This window comes from Sphaerodactylus townsendi, linkage group LG12, assembly GCF_021028975.2.
Source record: "Sphaerodactylus townsendi isolate TG3544 linkage group LG12, MPM_Stown_v2.3, whole genome shotgun sequence".
Lineage (NCBI taxonomy): Eukaryota > Metazoa > Chordata > Lepidosauria > Squamata > Sphaerodactylidae > Sphaerodactylus > Sphaerodactylus townsendi.
This window is the reverse complement of record NC_059436.1, coordinates 38,448,956-38,469,809: the sequence shown is the minus strand read 5'-3', so window position 1 is coordinate 38,469,809 and position 20,854 is coordinate 38,448,956. Positions and strand designations below refer to the sequence as shown.

General features: G+C 43.3%; 1 protein-coding gene across 1 annotated transcript; it reads right to left on the bottom strand.

Moving 5' to 3' along the window:
* Positions 1 to 257: 257 nt before the first annotated feature.
* On the bottom strand, positions 258 to 13,822 carry ZBTB34 (zinc finger and BTB domain containing 34). The gene is made up of 2 exons (XM_048513443.1): positions 13,715 to 13,822; positions 258 to 3,820 (listed from the first exon to the last, which is right to left on the bottom strand). Exon 2 carries the CDS (start codon positions 3,796 to 3,798, stop codon positions 2,323 to 2,325), a length of 1,476 nt encoding a protein of 491 aa, XP_048369400.1. The 5' UTR covers positions 3,799 to 3,820; positions 13,715 to 13,822; the 3' UTR covers positions 258 to 2,322.
* Between the last annotated feature and the right edge of the window lie 7,032 nt (positions 13,823 to 20,854).

Sequence of the window (20,854 nt, the reverse complement as noted above, 5' to 3'; positions counted from 1 at the left end):
TGACTGATGGCCAGCAGCCAAAAAAGCGCAGTGGCTCTCAATCCCCCTCCCCCTCGAGGCCAATGCTTGCTCCCGCTTCCCCTTGGTTCATTTCAGCACTACTCCCATCCTTCGCTCACTCAGCTGGACAGCCCTCACTGTGGAATTGATTCAATGGCATAAGATAGAGAAATGGACTGAGGCCCCTTCCGCACATGCAGAATAATGCACTTTCAATCCACTTTCAATGCACTTTGCAGCTGGATTTTGCTGTGCAGGATAGAAAAATCCACTTGCAAGCAGTTGTGAAAGTGGACTGAAAGTGCATTATTCTGCATGTGTGGAAGGGGCCAGAGTGTGTCAAGTGCGGAGGGTAGCAATGCCTCTCCATGAACAAAGTTATCTATACCAGACAACAGTTACCCCCCACAAAAAATCTCATTCTGCTAAGCCTAAATATATCTAAATGTCATCTTATGCTTGTATACTGATGGGTAGCAAGATATGCAGGCTTGGAAGCTGTTTAATATGAGAATAGTTGCACTCAAAGAAGTTAACTTTCTAACCTCCTCACCCCCACTGTGGCTTGCTATGCATTCGAAAATCGTGTTTCCTAGGGACAAGCACATCCCCAGAAGAACATGGGGACAACAGGGGAGACCAGCTGCAAGGACAGAAAGAAAACACACCCACCCACCTCCCCGCAACCAGCCAGCAGATAGGTCTTCCCTGCCCCTATAAAGCATAGTTAGGATCCAAGTCATAATCTGTTTACGTGATACCATTTTGATACAGTAATGTTTGCCAGCTCACACTTTTGAGGTCTGTTTCAGGAAAACAAAAAGGCTTAAATCGAAAGGTTTATGATTTTACTACTATTCGGTTTCACATTTTTAAATGCTATACTGACCTAAGCAAAAAAGTTAGCACCACGTTATAAAAAAAAAATATCAAACATTTGGGGAGTTCTTTCAAAAACTATGAAAATGTTTGCTATTGGCTCTTTATGGAAAAATACTGAGTAGTCATTGAAAATGCGGGGAAGCCAAAAAGCCTCTCTAATACAATAAGACATATTGCTAATTATTCCCATGTTAGCATTATATAAAAAAAGTAAAAACAAGTGTTTCAGCTTCACTAAAAAAAAAAAGGTAAATAGGAAGTTACGGTGCACCTGAAGATAGCTCTCTGGAAGAGATCTGCTACAACGCTGTTCCGAAATGTTGTAGCTTCAACTACAACATCCCTAATGACATGTTATTAAGCCAACCTTAATTACTCTGAATGTGTGATAAGATTGGTTTACCTGGTATGCGTCTACAGTACAAGATGAAGGTAGATAAGATTCTGAGGACAGTAAAAACATTTAAAACCACAATGCTACTTTGGGGTTGGCTAATATAACAATACATGCCTATACTTAAAAAAGGATCAGCACCACACACTGTCCAGTTTATACTCCAGACAAAAAAAATTCAAACAATCCCCACTGTAGGATAATATGCTTATGGCATTCGGTTTGTAAATGCTATTGGAGCAGAGGTATTTAAATAATACGCTTTGCTCACTTTTGGACACAATATTTGGATGTGGAAAATGTCCAAAGCTTCATGACAGAAAACCCAGCAAAACTGAGAAAAATCCTAAAGAGAGGAAAGTCTTGTTGAGAGAGAATTGCCCACCCCTTGTTTTAAGATACTCCTACATTCACCCCCCAATCAGAAGAGAAAAAGTGAACATTTTATACATTTTATAATAATATATATTATTATATAAAATTCAAAAAGCTATCAAAATAGTTATTACAAAAAGAAAAAAACAAAAAAACAAAAACAAAACCCCACAACTCAATATGACACATGGATGAGACTCTGGTAGGCATTTCCATGCTCCTACGTAACGTGTTTGGTTAAGGCTGCAATCCTAGCACACAACCTGGGAGTAAGTCACATTGGATTCAGTGGGATTTACTTTTAAGTAAACATGCATAGGACTGGGCTGCGCAAAGCACAGCACGAGAGAACACACTCCCTGGGTCTACCAGCCAACAATATCTTCCCCCCCGCGTCTTTCACTCTTGGAATCCCACCCCTGTTCCAAGCGCATTGCTTCTATAACATTCAGCCCTTTTTCCAAAGAGTAAATCGAACCTTTTTTTCCTCCAAAGCTACGGGAAAACAGAACAGTAGCATCCTACCCAGGAACAACACTGACAAAACTTGTAAAATTAAAAAAAAGTTAAAATGCTGTTATATCTTTTTTATGAAAGCTACCAAAGCAATAGAAAGGAAATGCATTTATCAATGTGCTTTGTTTGGGTTGCACTGAGGGACACACCGCCTCTTAATCAGATGTGTGGATGTCCATGCTGTAATCCAAAGTTTCGGAGGCTGACGCATCATCGTCTCTCTGTTCCATGTAAGCGTCTGTTCTTTCTGGAGATTCTATCCTGCTTCTTACTTCAGCTACGCCAGGATGGTTCTTTCGCAGGTGCTGGTTTAGAGTCCCTTGAAAAGGAAAACATTTCCCGCAGACCTCGCAGCGGAAAGGCTTGTCGTCTGTGTGACCACGGATATGGTATTCAAGTTGGTCCTTGCGTGTGTACTTTTTCCCACAATACTTGCACACAAAGGGGGTTATTCCCATGTGTAGCCTCATGTGTCGGTCAAGGCTCCCTTTCTGATTGAAAGACTTCCCACAGTATATACAGATCAACCTCTCACTGTATGCATAAAAGTGACCTCTTGAATTCCTTTCCCGTGGACTACTTTCATAACCAAGGTGACTTCCTGTAGGTTCACCATCGGCTCCCTGCATCAGGCCTGGAACGTCACTATGCAAGTGACTAGCAGATACCCGTTTCTGACGCCCACGACCTCGGAAAGAGCCTAGCATGGACCTGGATGAGCTGGAGTTTCTGCTGAAGCCCTCAAGTACACCAGCAGACTGGGATGAACTATGGGAGTACGAATAAGCATTCTGCAATACAGAGCCGTAAGAGCCAACGTTGACGGCCACTACCTGCTCTCCATCTACCATTTCAGTGTGGTACCCATCATCGCCGAGCGAAGAGCTATCCGAGCAACTCGGCCGGTCAGATTTTTCCATTTTAACTTTCACCTCGGCAGCCTGGCTCTCTCTTACTACCAAGTCCCCTGGATCGTTATCCCCTTCAATCTGAACTTCATATTCCGAAACGCTTCCGCTACTTCCACGATCTGACTGGCCTTCTTCCTGCAGACGGTTACGCAGAACCTTGGTCGGGGTTGTTTCCATTCTTAAATCGCTGCCCGACGTTGACTGCCGCACCTGAGAGCAATAGGGAGGAGAGATCTCGACTGGATTGGCAAAGAAGCTGCTGTCCTTGACCCCGTTGTGGTTTTCTGCAGTGTCTTCAGCCCCGACAGTGACAGAGTCGACTTCGCCGACGCTGATCTTCGAATGGATGCTTTCGAGTATCTGTGTGCACTTATCAATGACGCACTGCATCTGCAGAAAACTAGCTGCGGTTAAAAAACTAACAACATCCTTGAGCTGCAAGGACATCCTTCCAGTGTAACAAAAAGAAAGCAACTGTTCAAAGACGCTGGGGTTCTTGATAACTGATATTGACAGGCCGCTCATGGTACTTAACGCTGAATGGTCACGGAAGTAGGGAGAACTGGCAGCGAGGACAGCTTTGTGGGCTCTGAATGGTTGACCCTGGATATGCACAATGATATCACATAGCTTCCCCTGCAGGCGAAGCTCATTCAGCTGGCTCAGTACGGTGCTGCTGTACTCAGGAACATCAAACTGGATGAAGCTGCCGCTGTCCATGTCTTCTGGTGTCAACTGTACCCTGTAAATGGCAAAAACAGAGTTCTTAGACAATAACCTCGAACACATTAAGCTGGTTTCAAAATGGCAAGTAGTTCAATGCCATGGAGGCAGCAGTGGCGTAGTGGTTAAGAGCAGGTGCATTCTAATCTGGAGGAACTGGGTTTGATTCGCCGCTCTGCCGCCTGAGCTGTGGAGGCTTATCGGGGGAATTCAGATTAGCCTGTGCACTCCCACACATGCCAGCTGGGTGACCTTGGGCTAGTCACAGTTCTTCTAAGCTCTCTCAGCCCCACCTACCTCACAGGGTGTTTGTTGTGAGGGGGAAGGGCAAGGATATTGTAAGCCCCTTTGAGTCTCCTACAGGAGAGAAAAGTGGGGGGGATATAAATCCAAACTCTTCTTCTTCTACTTCCATTTTAAACTGACGCTGCATTTGATCTGCATGTTGATGAGATCAAAAATACAAAGCAACTCTTTTAACAACAGTGAGTCTCTTGCTTTTATATGAATTTTAAAAAAGGAAGAACAGTTTAAAATTATGTGGGATGTGGCTGGTTTAGTGTTAAATGAACAGATCTTATAAATAGCTGGAAGGATTCCAGGTTGCTATCGTTTTCAGTTGGTGAAAACCTGTGGAAGTACAATTCTCAGCTTGGTGGTCTAGGAGAACTCTCGACTACTAATGCTTGCATTGATCAGGGATGCCAAAACTCTTTGTCCTAATGGCTTGCCAGTTAAACCATCAAAGAGGACCCTGAAAACAATATTACAAATTGGCCATGCACGGAGAAAGAGAGCACACGCTCAAAAATGTTTTAAGCAGCATAGTGGAACATAAGTACTTGTGATGCAAATTAGCACATCATGCAAGGTAACATGACAGATTGGTTTGCAACACACTGCAGTTCCTTCCTTTTGTGGTTCTAAGCCCAGATTTCTCAACTGTTTTCCTAGCTAGCCTCCTTCAATGAAAAAGAAATGCCAGAGCTACTACCTTTATCCCCAAAGTTACTGTTGATAGACAAATAGTCAACAGTCACCATATAGTTACTGCCACAGCAATACTTCACTATCAACTGTTAAAATAAGAAGAGGAGCGGCAAGGATTTATCGGGGAAGGAAAATCCCATTTACTGCCCCTCCTCATTCTAGCTCTGCTAATCCACACCTGATCTTCCATCAGTCCACTCACTATTCTCTCCCCGCATTCTGTCTACTGTAGGGGGCAGTACTGCCTTATGACAACCCCAGAAGGTTTTTAAGGCACAAGACATTCAGAGGCGGCTTGCCATCACCTACATCTGTGTCACAACTCTGAGTTTTCTTCATGGATTCCCATCCAAATCCATCCAAATACTTACTAACCAAATACTGAATTCCCATCCAAATACTAACCAAAGTCAACCCTGCTTAGCTTCCAAGATCTGATCGGGCAGGGCTCAGCCGCACTGCACAATGTGTTCCATTCATTTTCACATCAGCATGGCTAAATTCAAATGGAAGCAGGTAGCTTATTTGCAGAGTCCCTGCTTCGTACTATCTAAAGCAGCCACTCGCATTTCCAGAAAGGATATTAGGAACAAAATCATAATGGTCAGCTTATTACTGAAGGTTATCGTGACTAAAAAGATAATTTCCTAGCCTATTTTAAATCATGTAGGATTAGGGAATTGCTTCCTAGAAGCGCTTGACAGCATTACAGAACCTAGATTGTGGTAACAAACTCTGTACAAGTCAATTTTTAGCCAGCAAATTAAGAGGAAACTTCTCTCTTGAGGATCAAGACAGTTATGGGTTCCAAAACTTGCAGCACAGATAATTAGAAGAATAATTAGGTCCTTATAATTTTGCTTCAAAAAGGAATATAACAGGCAAATCACTCTTAACGGTTCTCCATTTAAAATAAGGAGATAGATTGCCTATTTCTAAACCAGTTCTACAAAATCTGATATTCTTTAGGGGTTTTTTTAATACTAGCTGATCGTTAAATTGACAATTTACACTATATAGAGTGGTTTAGAAGAAGAGTTTGGATTTATATCCCATCTTTATCTCTTGTAAGAAGACTCAGGTTGGCTTACAAGCTCCTTTCCCTTCCTCTCCCCACAACAGACACCTTGTGCGGATGAGAGAGTGAACTGTGACTAGCCCAAGGTCACCCAGCAGGAATGTAGGAGTGTGGAAACACATCTGGTTCACCAGATAAGCCTCAGCCACTCAGGTGGAGGAGTGGGGAATCAAACTCGGTTCTCCAGATTACACCTGCTCTTAACCACTACGCCACACTGAATAGAATGTAAGGTACCCATTACACGCTTTGGTAATTAAATTCTCTTGGCAGTAAGTTGGAAAAAACTTGGAGGGGAGAGACATTATTGCACAGTATGTCAGATGCCTATTTGCAACATGAAATGCTCCTTGGATGGCAATTCGAGAAGCTCTTTTCCACCCTCCTAACACTCTCATGTGTTGCAGACTGACCTCTAGGTCCTGTACCAGCAACATCTTTTTCTTTTCTCCCCAACACCCTTTAACATCCTTCCAAAAGAATTCCATGAAATGCAGACACCAGCTAACAACTGCATAACTTGACAATACTATGCTATTTTTGCTATGCAAGTGTTATTAGCAAGCGTTGTTAGCTGCATGTGTGTTTGTTTTGAGCTGTTTGAGAAACATGCCAGGTGCAGCCTTGGAACCGGCTGAACCTGATTCAAAGACTGCAGCATCTTTGGGTACTCAATAGTCTAAGAAAGCCCACCCTGTCCTACGTGGCGCAATACGCACAAGACCACCATGCAGGTTGCTTATCTGAATGGGCTCCAGCATCTACTCTTTGTGTGTGGTTTCCAGTTCATCACGGAATCCCTTCCGTGTCATCCATGCCTGAGCTAACTGTTTGACTATAGTTATTCGCACACAATAAAGTCCTCAAGATTCCTTAGTAGAAGTTCTATCATGATATTTATCACATCCTTTCCATTACCACTTGAAAGCATTAAACTGCCCTTTTGGGCCACTCTCACTTGGGGAGGAATCTGGAAGGCAAAACAGCAGCAACAGCAAAGGTTGGCTGTATGAACTCAGTCTCAGAATTAAACAGTTCTCCCATCTATGGTGACAGAGGCCTACTGGTTACAGGCAGCCAGAACTGGCTTACCTGTGCAAACAAAAAAAGTGATCTATTTTGGTTTTTTGCTGTCTACTCATTTCCAGAGCAGCTGAACATATAAATACATGTATCTGCTTTATACTAAGCCATACCACTGATCTATCCAGCCTACTGCTGTTTATTCCAGCCGGCACCAGCCTCCGACATTTCATGCAAGCTTTCCTAGCCCAGTAAACAAATCTTCTTTTAATTGGAGATGCCAGGGATTGAACCACTGACAAGCAAAGCACTACCACTGAGGTAAGGGTCCTCCTGCAAAAAGTGCTAAGATTTATATTTAACTCCAAAAACAACAGAGAGTTTTATCTCTCACTGCACACTGCAAAACTCAAATGGAGCAACACGGCAGAAGGACAGCAAGCACCCTTTCCTCCACACACACACCCAGATAAAATGGCCCAGGTAACCAAAGGTCTCCACATAAACAACTAAACACAGAGAAGTCCAAGATGCATAGCTCATGGCCCTCTAATGAAAACAGGAGGGAAGGGTAACACACACAAACAAGGTATGAATGCAATCAACTGCTCACTTGGGAAATTACCAGACAGGCAGCTTATTATTATGCTGGATTGTTACTGACAAGCAAACACATAAGCTGGTGGCAATTTTTTTAAAGGTGCTTGGGTTCCATCTCAAGTCTTTCATTTTGCTTTTTTTGGGTTACAAACTATCAAAACTGTGAATCCCATATTATTTTGAGCCTTATCTAAAAAGGAGGTGGGGCGAATGGCTCTTTGGAGCTGGCATGAGCTTGTACTGGCCTGTTTGCCCACCCTGTCCCCACATTTGGCAAATGTGCCAGTGGATTGGGTAACCTAGGAAGTGCAGGAGTGGGGCCAGGCAACCTAGAAAGTGTGGGAGGGGGGCCGGGCAACCTAGGAAGTGCGGGAGGGGGGCCGAGCAGGCCAATAGTAGGTTCCCACCCGGACTTTCAGCCATGGGCACTGTGACCAGCACCCCAGACTTATGCCACACAGAAGGGTGGAGTAAGTCAGTTCATCCCCATGGAAAGCTTTTGGCTGGTCGGGGAGGTTTGTTGTTTTTTCCACCTCCCTGTGCTGGCTGAACGCCCTCTGGAGGTGGCAGGGCAGTTGCCTTGGGCTCTGGATGCACCTGTCTACTTCATTCACTAGAACAACATTTGTTATAGCAGAAGACATGCTGATGCCTCCACAATGAGCCCCACAACTCCAGAGAAGATACTGAAGCAGTGTGTACTGATCTCATCGGAAAAACAGGAAATAAATCTACACAGTATATCAAACAAGTGTGGATGGAGGCCTCCTGGTTTTGATTTAACTTTTCCGACACAGAAGTTCTAAAAAGATGTTTTAACATCAGTAAACACAATGTTCTAATTGCGTCTATAGACTGGAGAGTCTCCTTAACAACTAGACATCAAGCAGAATGAAAGAGAGAACTCCCCAGTCAAATGTGCAAGTTCAGTCATGTGGAGGAGGTAAGAATTGGTTTAACTACTAGAGGGAAGCATGGGTACGTCGTTCTTTTGGATGCTGTAGATTTACTGAGCTTTCTGGCCTTGGTCTGGCAGTTTTCACTCCTAAGGTTTAGCCTGCATCTGTGCCTGGCATCTTCAATGTGAAGTTGTGTTTTTCTCCATGGCAAAGGGTGGAGAGAAACATGCCTTACCATGACATGCCTCTGAAGATGCCAGACATAGATGTGTGCAAAACATTAGGAGCAAAAACTACCGAACCATGGCCACACTGCCCAGAAAACCCACAACTGCCAGTTGATTCTGGCTGTGAAAGTTTTCGACAATACAGTAAATACAGTTCCTTCCTTCTAATATGTAACAAGCTGCTACAAGAGTAGAAAAGTAAAATACCAAGCCGGTCCTCCCTGTGGTTCTGGGAATTCAGTTCAAAGGGGAGCTTGTCTCTGAGGCAGCGATAACCACATCAGGAAACCATCAAACAAAACTGAGTGTGCAAGTCCCTCTGCTGCTAATAAACAGCACAGACATACATATTCTTTGGATTATAGAATATATCACAACAGATTAAGATCCAAAGAAACTGTGTGACAAGCCTTCTTTCCCCACTGAGGGGAAACACACAGCCTCCTTAGACTTTTTGGATCAAGGTTCGTTTTGAACAATGAACCTCCCTCTCAATTTCCAGGGTGTTCTACAAATAGTGAGCGGATAGGCTTTCTCTATAGAGAGCCAGTGTGACACAGTGGTTAAGAGCAGGTGAAGTGTGCTCTGGAGAACCGATTTTGATGCCCCACTCCTCCACATGAGCAGCAGAGTCTTATCTAGTGAATCAGATTTGCTTCAGCACTCCTATATTCCAGCTGGGTGACCTTGGGCTGGTCACAGTTCTCTGGAACCCTCTCAATCCTACCTACCTCACAAGGTGTCTGCTGAGGAGAGAGGAAGGGAAAGGAGCTTGTAAGCCACCTTGAGTCTCCTTACAAGAGAGAAAGGGGATGGGTATAAATCCACATTCTTCTTCTTTGGGTTTGCTGCTGTGAGGTAAGTTTTATGGTGCATGAAGAGATTAAGATCAGTGAGGCTGGATTAATAAGTAAACAACTAAGATTTATTTATGTACAGGTTGGTTTTAAAGGAACAAACCAGTAGCCCAGGTCTCCAGGTAGGCTAAGTGGTAACTTGGCTGAGGAACAAAAAAAAATTAAACTGGTTATGACTTCAGAGAGCAATTAGACTTTTCTACAGTGCTTTCAAGAACAAGCAGACTTCTATTGACTGGTCACTAGGTTGGATCGCCTCTCACACACAGGATTCCATCCACAACAGCTTGACCTTCCCGCAGAGTCAGACTAAATTGGACAAGGGTTGCTCATCACTAGGAACAGGCCTAACAATTGAGCACTTTCTTCTCTCCTAGAGATTGACCTGAACTGCTCTGCCATGCTACAAGGCAGAGCTACCCTTCACTCTGTCTGCTCTTTTTCCTGAGCCAAACCTAAGCTGTCACTGCTCTCTCTCTTTCTCTCCGAGGCAGAACTCAACTCTCCCTTCTGCTGTGTTCCTGAAAACATCTCATCCCATTTCTTTAAAGCAGGGGTCTTCAAACTATGCCCCCCCCGATGTTCATGAACTACAATTCCCATCAGCCCTGCCACTTGGCCATGCTGGCAGGGGCTGATGGGATTTGTAGTCCATGAACATCTGTGGGGCCATAGTTTGAAGACCCCTGCTTTAAAGTGATTGGATGATGGAGCAGAGCTTCTATGAGGTCTGGGTGTGTGATTTTCCCTTCAGGGACGGGACAGCCTCCTGTCAGTGCCATGAAGATATAAAGAGAAGGTTGTAAACACTGTACTCAAAACACAGGTACACTGAATATTTTGGGTTGCTATAAATATGCAGAAAACCTTACGGGCACCTTACAAAAATAACGCAACAGACTGTCTGATAGATTTGTTATTTATAAATCAGGTTGGCTCATTTTTCACTCAACTTCCTTTCCACTTCACAGGTCAAAACTAACACTAAGTACACAAAATCAAATTATAGGGCAAAGTTTTCAGGAGGGCAGAAAAAGATACAGGTACAGATTTAGCACAAGAGAGGTCTCAGTGGATATCTGTGAGGTCACTAGCAATGAGAGCACAATTAATTGCACTGTGGCGAGAGCTGCCTTGCAGACTCATTTGTTAAATCATTTGGCAGGCTTTGCCCAGGGATTTTCATTTACCCTTGTTGCTGGCAAACTCAAACCCTCACCCCAATCCACATCCTCCATTTATTGGGGAAAAGGTTTTACTAACACAAGAGTAAAACCAAATAGCTGTGATGGTATACCTCACCCAACAGACTGGGAAGCCAAAAGCAATAAGAACACTCAACAACAACAACAACAGAAGCTGCACCGTTCATTGGCATATAAACAAATTAAGTAAAAATAGAAATAAACAAAACTACCTGCAAGGGTCAATGTAGGTAGGGGAAAAGAAAATGTTAAAATAATTTACACTGATTATCCATACAATTAATCAGGAATGACTTTAAGGTTTCGGATCTTCAACACTTTTACTAGCAATGTGGGAATGTCTGTAGTGACCTGAACGTTCTTATCACAGAGTAAGCATTTAACTTTCCCTTTTGTCAGAAGTCTGCAGGGCTTCATTCAGATGAGGTTTTATGAACTTGCCTCTTTGGAACGTATAAAAGCTGCAGTGTAGTATGACATGTTCAACGGTCTCTGTGCCCCTACAGACACGGACAAAGCTGTTTATTGTACGGAATATTTGCAAGTCTTCCCTTGTAGGTGGCCAATGGAAGAATATTAAATCTGGTTTGCATAAAAACTTGCCGGGTATGTGGGGAGGTAAGGTTTGAAAAATATGCTGGAAGGCGCCCTTGTTCTGAAGAGAGGTCGAATACCAATGGGGAACAAGGTCTCATTGCCTGGGCATAGATTAACTGTTTCTCTGTGTCAACGAGTCTTTGCTTTATTATTGCAAATACGTAGTGTTCATTTGAATTGCCTAGGGCAGGGATCTGCAACCTGCGGCTCTCCAGATGTTCATGGACTACAAATCCCATCAGCCCCTGCCAGAATGGCCAATTGGCTGATGGGATTTATAGCCCATGAACATCTGGAGAGAGCAGGTTGCAGACCCCTGGCCGAGGGAGTCCAAAGAGATACCAAGTGTTCTTATCTTTTTTTTTGTTATTTGCTTATACCATGTTGATTGAAAAGAGTCCGACAACACTCACTTCTTGAGCACACTTCACTCACTACACAAGGTCCGTTAAGCATGCACTAGTGGCCTGGGGAGAAAAAAAAGTGCTTTATAACTATTTAAAACATCAAACTACAATAAATGCTCCTTTTCTCTGCAGCTACGGACCATAAAATATCTCCCTTCTTTAGGAGACAAAAAAAAAAAGAATCTTTCACTTACCCATCTGAAGACTTGCTTCCTATAAATAAAACTGCCCCATTTAACCTGATATTTTGCAATTTGTTAGAAGTTCTCATAAATCTACAGCTAAGATCTTCCACAGCACTGCTATAAGAGGTCCTTTAACTAACAGTCAGGTTGGTATAGTGGTTACAGTGGTGTACCTGGACTGGACACAATCAGGTTCAAATCCTCACAAGCAGTTCGGACCAGTCAGGAACTAAACCTGGGGCCTTATACACACAGTGTATGAGATCTGGCCATAAGTTATGGTGATAATCACAATATGCTTCACTTGAAAGGAAGGCTCTTCAAGAAATGGCAATATAGCAGCTTGTGGGGCGGTGGGGAAGGCAGAGCATGCATTTGTCTCAAAAGAGAAAAGTCCTTCACCTTATGAAGCACATTCATTCAACCCCTTCCACATTTGCCACTGGCGTAGGAGAAAGCAGTGTATGCTCTAAAAGGAGCTGCTATCCTAATAGTAATTTTTTTCAAGGATCAGCACTCAGCAGCACATCTTTCCTTTGACTAAATATAAAGCTTCTGCTATAAACTAAGCTGCCTCCGTAGCCAGGTTTTCATTAAATGTAAGCACCAGTACTTGAGCAAAGAAAATACAGCAGAAAACATGGAGCACCTATGAAGAAACCATGTTACACTCCCGCACCACAGCTATCCTACTTCAGGAATCAAGGTGGAGTAAACAGTAGATGGCCAAACCCTGGAACACACACCCCTTCTACAAATCTTTCATTAAAACTTTATTCTTTGATAAAAAACCTTTAGCTTAGGTGGCCCAGTGCCTGGGCATCTATAGAAATACAGCTTAGCTCTAGATCTAATTACATTTCTTCATATCTGTCCCTTTTTTCCCTGGTACTGTTCATCACTGTGGCTTCAAAGCTCCCCTCCTCTATCATCTCTCTCAACATTGAAGTGTAAATTGCAAATTTAGAAAGGAAGCCCACCCCCATGCTCTGCAAAGCACCACACACACATACACAGAGAGAGAAGATGTCACGCAAATGATGAACACCTTACATTTTTAACGTTAAACTTTAGCAACTGAAAAGCAAAAAAATGAATAAAATGAGCTGCCCTACACAAAATAGGATCATCGGTGCTTCTAACTCAACAATGTGTACTCTGCAGTCGCTCTACATGGCCCACTTCTTAATTAGAAACTCTAAAACCTGCTACCTTCTGCACAACAACGCGTGTGATAAGATACAGCCCTTCTCAGGTAGTACTGTATATGCAACACGTACTAATTTTTCCCGCTCCCAACACAAAAAACCATTTGCCTTTCTGAACTATTATGGGGTGCATCTGCCAACTGTATAACATTATACACTGCAGCAAAGCTTTATTCCTTCACTTCTCTCTCGCCCCGCTCCCCGTTCCTTTCACTCTCCGCTCAGCATTCCCACCCTAGCAGCAAACATCTGCCTTGTCAAAATTAGGAGTTTATGCGACCCGCTTACTTAAAGAGGCGACCAGGCACAAAACACGCCCTACCTGAGACGAGCCGTCACCCACATTAAGAAAACCCAGGGGCACTTTTGGGACTCGCCGTTTCTGGGGCGATTAAGGTGCTCCTGGGGGCTGCACTGACTGAGACCAGGGGAGTGGCCCCCTGTCCAGCTACCCGCGTCCACTGGGACGGCCAAACTAGGCAGAGAGCCACGCTGGCTGCAAAAACCCTGCTCAAAGTGCAAGCCACTCCCGCTTCCACCCGCCTCCCTCTCGTCCTTTACGGGGCTCTCCAGATTGGAAGGGGGCAGCTGAAAGCGTGACATAGACACTCCCCTTCTCCTTCCTTCCTTCCCTCACCTGAAGGGCCTCGGAGTCTCCTCACATGGCGGGTCCGCCGGAGGGAGCTCGGCCCCAGCGCCACCTTCCCCCCGGCGCCTCCGCCGAAGCACCTCCGCCAGCAGCGCCCGGAAGCGACCCTTTCACTTCCCACGAGCCACTTCCGCTGCCGGGGCCATCGGCAGTGGGCAGTGCTGGAAGGAAGAGGGAGGTGCGCCTTAGCCACGCCCACTTGGCCAACGGCCGGCCACGCCTACTCCTTCGGCTCCTTCGCTTTTGCCTCCCTGACGCCGGCCTCGCCGAGTGGGCGGAGCGCGGGAGCTCCGCCTCCCTCCTTCTAAGGCCAATGACCGTTGGCCGCCTCGTTTGCTCACCTTTGAATTTCCCCTCAGGGGAAAAGGTCTGAGGGAACGAAGTGTTAGGGATGGCAACAGTTGATTGAGATGCATTCCTAGCTCCATGTAATGGCTACATAATATATGGACGGTGATTGTATCTAGGTCACAGGTGTCAAACTCTCGCCCCTCCAGATGTGATGGACTGCAGTCCCCATCATCCCCTGCCGGTATCACGCTGGCAGGGGATGATGGGAACTGTAGTCCATCAATCTGGAGGGCCACAAGTTTGACACTTATGATCTAGTGATTCAGATGCATTGCTGTCAATGTAACAGTGTTAGCACAGACCCTAGATTCCAAACAGTCTCAATGGAAGACAGGAATCTTTCCTTTTAATATGTCCCAATTTAGATTTCACCCAGTCTCAATGGAAGACAATGAAATCTTTCCTTTTATTTAAAACCTGTTTTCGGATCCCAATCAGTCTTACAAGAGACAGGACCTAGGTTCCGATCAGCCTCCATAGACAGGAAAACCTGTTAGCACAGAGAGAAAAGTTCCCTTTTTTACCTCAATGGAAGGCAGGGTCTCTCATTTGCCTTAAGCCAGGATACCAAGTTTAGATCATTAAAGCAAAAATCAAAACCAATTAGAATGAAATAATTAAATTTTATTCAGATTAAAAGGGTCTGATCAGCACCAAGAGAAAAATCACACAGAATTGTGAGAGATGGCAAAATGTTGCTTTTACACAAAGAAGGTATTATTAAGTGTTTTCCTAAAATGTAAGCCTATAGTATTTTCACAGATAAACATATTTTAGTGCACAAATATAGGCATTATTTAGAAGTCACAAAGAATATAGCCTTCACAGAAAATACAAAGGTTGTTGAACACTAAGTATAATTTAGCTTTATAAAAGTGTATGTAGAGTTCATATAAAGTTCACTTTAAAGATGTTAGAAGTCCAAGTTGAGCGTGTGCTTGCCGGTATCTAATGAGCTGGCAGGAAAAGGAGTTTAAGAGTTTAGTAGGGGAAAGTTCATGGCCATTTTCACGTTTAAAAAATGGCTTCTATATTGCTTAACTAAATAATGAAACATAAATAATATATTTAATCACTCATGTGTTCAATATGTATATCCTAATGTTTTTGTATGTGTAATGAATCCCTGCTATAAATGTTATTCTCTCAGTTTAAAAGTGTAAAATAGCTAAAACAGCTTGCTTCTCTAGATCCTAATCCAGTAGGTGCTGTTAAGCAGAAACTCCATTCAAGAAGCTTCTTAAGGCCTCTAGCTAAAGTCTTTTTTTTCTAAGATGCTTCTGAAGCTTGGTTTCAATAGTCATAAATAATAGGGAACATGAGTTCTTGTGCCAAACAGACACCTGCTGATAAGAGGGCCCCTAGCAAGACTTAGGATAGTGTCTTCAAAACAGGGAGTGGGTCAAAATACCTGAGTTCTTGTGCCAAAGAAGTGATACCACGCTTATAGAACTAAGATCCTGTGCCAAAGATAGAAGGCCTTTTGATGAAGGGTAAAATATGATGGTGTCTTCACAGTAAGATAAAGGGAACCAAAAGGCTGTGCTTGGAGTTAAATCAAGAGGGCATCAGAGGAAAGGATATATATCATGAAGTTATATATCCTTGAGAGACCTGAGCATGGATATATATCATAGAAAAGCACTACAGAAGGGTTGACAGTTAAGAAGAACCAAATATTAATTACAGAGGAAATGACCATATAGAAATTTGAATCGCCTTGAGTAAAACAAAATGTTTTTTTGAAATTGTAGACTTACTTACAAGACCAGAAGAAAGTGGTTGGATCCCGTTGGGTGTACAAGAAGAAATCATTGCCCAATGGGGATGGCCTTGTACAAAGCTGCGTTTTAGGTTGCCCGGAGATACTCTGAGGGCAAACCTATCTAGAAAATTATGAAGCAAACATGTTAAGCCTGCTGGGCTGGAAGTTCCTATGAGACTGGTGCTAGCTATAGCAATGCAAAGGGAATGGAAAAATCGTCCGCTTTGACTTCAGTGTGCATATTTACAAGCGCTCACTCTGGCGAGAGGATATTGTATATGAAACCAACACCTGGATATACCACAGTTGAAAAAGGCAAGGTGTACAAGTGTATATGTAAATGCGTACATACGGCCCTAAGCCAGGCAGCTAGGAAATTGGAATCCAGTGTTTGCATGATGGTTTGTGCTAAACTAGGTTTCCAGCGAAGTGTTGGGATCCTTGTGTGACAGTAATATACTAAAAGGTGAAGGCCAAAGAGCAAGTCATCATAATTGTTTACATTAAGATGACATGTTGTTACTGCCTTAACTTGATGCTCCAAATCACTTTGATGTCTATGACAGTTTTAAGGAAGACATTTTCAGGTGAAGAAGATTTGAGCTGCCTGAAAACCTATTATCTAGGTATTAGCATAACTACAAAACAGCAGAAGGAACCTTGCATGCTAAGTCCAGGAAAGACAAAATTGAAAGAGCTCATGAAAGTGAGTGCTGGCTTAGAAAGCCAAAGTATGAAAACACCTATGTCTACTGAGTTTACTAAAAGGAAAGAAAAGATTCCTGATGTTTCTTTTTGATAATCCCTGGATTATATCGTTTCTGTCATTGGAAGTTTGGCCCATTTGGGCAAACTGGACAAGACCAGATATAATGTTTGCTGGTTAACTGTTTAAAGCGAACTTGTGTCTAAACCCACACTACGTGCTTAACTGGCAAAGGAGTGAAGCATTAATGCGTTCGTTATTTAAAAGGTTACACAGCGGTATTTTTGCTTGGTAGTAGCTCCAAATAGAAACTAAGTGTTAACAGCTGCAGCAGATAGTTCTTTTTGCAGATGATTCTGAAAATAAGTCCTACACAGGTTATCTTATTAAATATGCTGACAGTGTTCTTGTTGTAGCATGGGGTAAGTCGAAGGAAACAGACCAACAACTGCCTTGTCCAACATCTGAGGCAGAGTATTGTGCGTTATCTGAGAGACATGCACAGAGTTTGCAATGGATGAAAACCCAATTGCTATCTGACTTAAAAGGTGCAATGTGTAGAACCTGTAGTCATTCAAAGAGATGATTCCACAAACTTGTATAGAAGTTTAGCTGAAACTGAAAGCATGAGAACAAGAGCAAATACATTGGTGTTAGAATTTTAAAATGTAAAAACAAATGGTGCACAAAATAAAACAATTTCTTTGTCTTATATTGAAAGTGAAAACAATCAAAGCTGACTTGTTTACTAAAGCAGTACCAGAACTGAAGTTTAGGCATTATGTTGCCTTTGTTAGGTATTGTCAATGTTCTTATGTAACTTTACTGCTGTAAATATTTTGTATTTGTATGTAATACGACTGCTTCCTACAGGATATGAGAAGGAGATTGTGTCATGATAGTTAAAGAATGTGTCATATCCTATCCAGCATGAGTCAGCATGAGACTGAGCTGACAAACCCCGGTTCCTTACCTGTTCCAAGTGAGCTTTTAACACTTGATTGGTTGGGTCTTGTATAAAAGCACTTGTATGATACTGGTTGTGAAAGTGTTCCTTTGGGAAACTTTAGGTGTTAAGTGCGAAGCTTACTTTGATTGTCTACTGAATATTCTTCAGTTGTATCATAGTTAAGCTTGTACACGCCAGAGCAACTGAATGATAAAAAGCACTTCTTACTGAATGACAAAGCTGTGTGGAGTTTGCCATTGAAGGTGGGGTATTGCAAGTGCTGCTGCTTACAAGACCACTAGTTCTACTCCTAAGTAGCCAGCTCAAAATTCTGCTATCATGGCCCCTCATCTCCTAGCCAATGGAGAGCAGTGAGGGAGGTTACAGGTGATCCCCTGAAAAAAGTAATATAAACTGCTGTAGAACAAAGGAAGGGTGTGCCTACTACAGGGTAGGCACTGCCGATCTTACCAAGACAAGTAAACCAATAAAGCTTTGTTATGTGCTTCACCAACTTTGTCCAGATTATTTTGAGGGTCCTTGGACCCACGTTTCTTACAGAATGACAAGTATCAGAGCTTCTTAAAGCATTTTTCAGGATGCGAGCCAAGAATAAAATGGATATTTATGGATACTTTCAACTTGTCAGAGTCTTCATTATTCTCACACAGCTGGTATAATGAACAAAGCAAACACACACACTTCTGACAGGCTCCTATCTTGCAAACTAATGTTGCCAAAGAAGCTGGTTTAGAGAAAGACCTTTGTTTTGTTACTTCTATGACCTAATACGATGGAGTTCTCTTTTCTATTCTGCTGAGTATTAGCTACATGCCGACAGCTGACAGCTTTATGGCATACATGGACTGTTTATAGAAAATGATTTTTGTTCAGGTCCTGTCACCTGCTCTGAGACCTAAACACCGGCATAGGGTTAGGGTTACAACTGCTTTTAATTATGTTACCACCGCTGTAATAGAACATTCTTTCCTTGATCTTGCTTTTATGGTTTCCCACCCTTGGTAGATAACTAGGCTTATTTCTGACACTCTCTACTCCCATGGGAAACTGAATTGTTCAATTGCTCTGTGTGGGTAGGAGACTAGGTGGCTTTATCTGTACCTGTCACCGACTTTGGGTGCTTAGGCTCTGATGTAACTCTCACATTCTTTGGGAAAACAGGAAGGGGGGGTCGCTCTGGATAAAGAGGGTTGCAAAAGCCAGGTTGGCCAGAACTGGCTTCTTGCAAGCTGCGTGTTTCATTACCTTTCCAATAAGCGCTGGTGATCCACAATCCAGAGTCCGTTTTTTGATTCAAGGCTTGAGACCTAACACGAAGGAAGATATCAAATCTCTTTAAAAAGCAAAGCACTGTAGTTGTTAATGATTTTAAAAGTAACATAAATAATGATGCAATTCATGAAACAATCATGACTTAGAAAAGACAGTACAGTATAATTAGAATGAGAGCGGGATAAAAGGTGGGAGGGGGTCAGCACACAAACCGCATGAATTCAATCAGCTGCTCACTTGGGAAATCACCAGATTGGCAGCCATATAGTTATGCAGGAAAGAGATCTGTATAAAGTCTGGCAGGGGTCTGGTTTTTTTTTGTCTCACAGAACATTTCCCCTGGCTGGGCTTCTCTAGAGCTGGGGATTATCGATAGATTCAAATTTGTTGGGCACAGTGATCTTTGGGGGACGTACCGGGAGAGATGGTCCCTCAGGTATGCTGGACCCAGACTACTGAAGAAGAAGAAGAAGAAGAAGAAGAAGAGGAAGAAGAGGAAGAGGAGGAGTTTGGATTTATATCCCCCTTTTCTCTCCTGTAGGGGAGTCAAAGGGGTTTACTATCTCCTTGCCCTTCCTCCCTCACAACAAACACCCTGTGAGGTAGGTGGGCTGAGAGAGCTCTGGAAAGCTGTGACTAGCCCAAGGTCACCCAGCTGGCATGTGTGGGAGTGAGCAGGCTAATCTGAATTCCCCAGATAAGCCTCCACAGCTCAGGCGGCAGAGCAGGGAATAAAACCCGGTTCGTCCAGATTAGAATGCACCTGCTCTTAACCTCTACGCCACTGCTCTCTCTCTTAGGGCTTTATGTTAATACAACAGCTTTGAATCAAATTTGGTGCTCCATCCGAAGCCAGTGCAAATGGCAGAGTATAGGTTGTATGTGCATCTGCCATAAGGATCCAGCAAAGGCCCTTGCTCTTGCATTCTGGATGCGTTGGCGCTTCTGAAGAAGACCCAAGGGTATCCCTGTGCAGAGCTAATTGCAATAGTCTAATGTAGAGGTGACCACTGCACAAATCACTGTTGCTAGATCAGACTGGGAAAATAGGGTGCTAACTGCTTCCCCTGATGTAGATAGTAAAAAAGCCACGCAAGTGTATGTGCCACCTGGGCCTCCATCAATGGGGAGGCATCCAGGAGCGCTCCCAGGCTCTGTACAGTCAATGCAGCTGTCAATTGAATTATTCTGGAAAAGTTCAAGATTATAGTTTTAGACCGAATGGCACACAATGTATCCCATGGCTGGGTCACACTTGCATGGAAGCACCATCCAGCCTGAGAAAGAGAGTTACAGATTTCAAACGTACACACTTTTGGTGGTTGGATGATCTAATAAAAGGTATGACATTGCTTTGGGGATTTTCTATAACTACCACAACTACTCTTTCTTTTTAATCATCAGCTGTTCCAGATGTACTTTAGCAGCTTCGCTATGTAAAGCTGCAGGTTACAGACTACACAACACCTTTCTATTAAAGCAGTGAGTGTACATGCATGTGAATTGAAGACAAACATTATCACTTTTTGAAAGTCACCTTCAGGAGACTTTTGGAAGGGGCCTGAATCTTGAAGGATCCTCAAAAAGTAAAGGTAAAATAAAAACTGATTTACCAGGGACTAGAAAATTGGATTCCATGTGGTTCTTCTGTCCTGCTGCCTCTTTCAGAATTGAGTTCTTCTATAAACATAGTTTGCCAATAGCACCTCCCCACAGGAGTGGCAAGTCCAGTTTGGGAAATGCCCGGAGGTGTGGGGGCAAACATGTCATGGAGAATAAGGAGGGCAGAGCTTGGAGAGGGGAGAGAGTTCGGTGGTGATGTGATGTCACACAGGCTGCCCTCCAAAGCTGCTGTTTTCTCTCGGAGAACTGATTCTAGAAGTGTGAAGATCAGCTATAATTCCGGGAGATCTCCAGTCATCGCCTGGATGTCAGCAACCTTCTCTCCTCATGATATGTACCAAGCATGATCACTCTATTGTCCCTGAGAATTGGGGGGGCAGAGTGGGATCTAGCATGTATAAATAAGGCCCTTTACATCTCAGGGACTGCACCTGCAAACAG

Bases quoted from the DNA above. Each gene is read 5' to 3' on its own strand.
- ZBTB34 (XM_048513443.1), bottom strand. From the start codon at position 3,798: ATGGACAGCGGCAGCTTCATCCAGTTTGATGTTCCTGAGTACAGCAGC.